The following is a 1,007-nucleotide window of genomic DNA, read 5'->3' as shown; positions in this document are numbered from 1 at the left end:
CAGGAAGGAGGGCTCCCGAGCAAACTCATTTATGCAGTAGCCCAATGGCTCGCTCACAACTTTAATGCCAGGAGCTCACAAAGTAGAATTTTTGCTCACAAGACTCCACGGCTTAGAGGGAGCGTTGGCCACCACAGCCCCTACACTACAGGACTTTAAATCTCTCATACTGTATTTGCTTACCCACAGCAAGCTGCTCATATTTCGCTTCTTTCATTCTGCAGACTACTTCAGCTTCGGTCTCCAGATGGGACATCTCTCGGACGATTTTACAAGCCGCCAGGGCTGCAGCGACACCTTCCTGCCCCTTAAAAAAATGTATATATTAGGAATAAAAGCACTCAGTCAAAGCATTCAGACACACAGGAGATAAGAAAGAAAAATCTCTCTCTTTGCATCTCCATCTGCACCCAGGGCCGGCCCGAGGTTTTTTTTGCACCCTAGGCGGGGCTACCTTCTGGCACCCCCCGTGCACCCAATTATGGGGCTGCCAACCTCCAGGCGGAGCCTGGAGAGAAGGAAGTCCTACTTCTCTCCCCCTTTAGGCGAGCGAGGAGGCAGCAGCGAGGTTTCCGGGCACCCAAACCAAAACACCCCACATTTGGATTTACAAAAGCCGACCCCGGGCGGAGGGGGAAGGCGAGGCGGCCTTGCGCTCCCCTTTCGCGCCCCCCATGCCACGTGGCTGGGAGCAGCAATAGCACACAGGCTTTTGGCGGGGGGGAGGCACAGTTTGGCACCCCATCCAGGGCCCAGCGCTCTAGGCGAATGCCTAGTTCGCCTAGTGGGTGAGCCGGCCCTGTCTGCACCACAAACTTCAAAAGTATAAGAAGAGACCCCTGGCTCAATGGCACCGCATGTGCTTTGCAGGAAGGTCCCAGGTTCAGTTTAAGCCTCAGAAGTGAGATGGAGCCAAACACAGAACTATGATTCCTTTTCTTAGGCTGAAACAATCAGAAATGTAGGGAGCGAATGTTACACTGTTGTTTGGAAGATTTGTACTAATG

The 1,007-nt window shown here is 52.9% G+C and overlaps 1 protein-coding gene across 1 annotated transcript in view; it reads right to left on the bottom strand.

Annotated features, from left to right (window-relative positions):
- LOC107106380 (transient receptor potential cation channel subfamily M member 5-like) overlaps positions 1-1,007 on the bottom strand; it is a gene marked incomplete at both ends in the record, with an annotated part of 35,119 nt that overhangs the window by 23,039 nt on the left and 11,073 nt on the right. Inside the window, one exon of the mRNA XM_015406515.1 lies at positions 184-307. Within this exon, the coding sequence (XP_015262001.1) occupies positions 184-307 (124 nt within the window). The remainder of the gene's footprint in view (positions 1-183; positions 308-1,007) is intronic.

This window comes from Gekko japonicus, unplaced genomic scaffold, assembly GCF_001447785.1.
Source record: "Gekko japonicus isolate JY-2015 unplaced genomic scaffold, Gekko_japonicus_V1.1 scaffold5933, whole genome shotgun sequence".
Taxonomy (NCBI): Eukaryota; Metazoa; Chordata; class Lepidosauria; order Squamata; family Gekkonidae; genus Gekko; species Gekko japonicus.
This window is presented reverse-complemented; position numbering and strand designations above follow the sequence as displayed.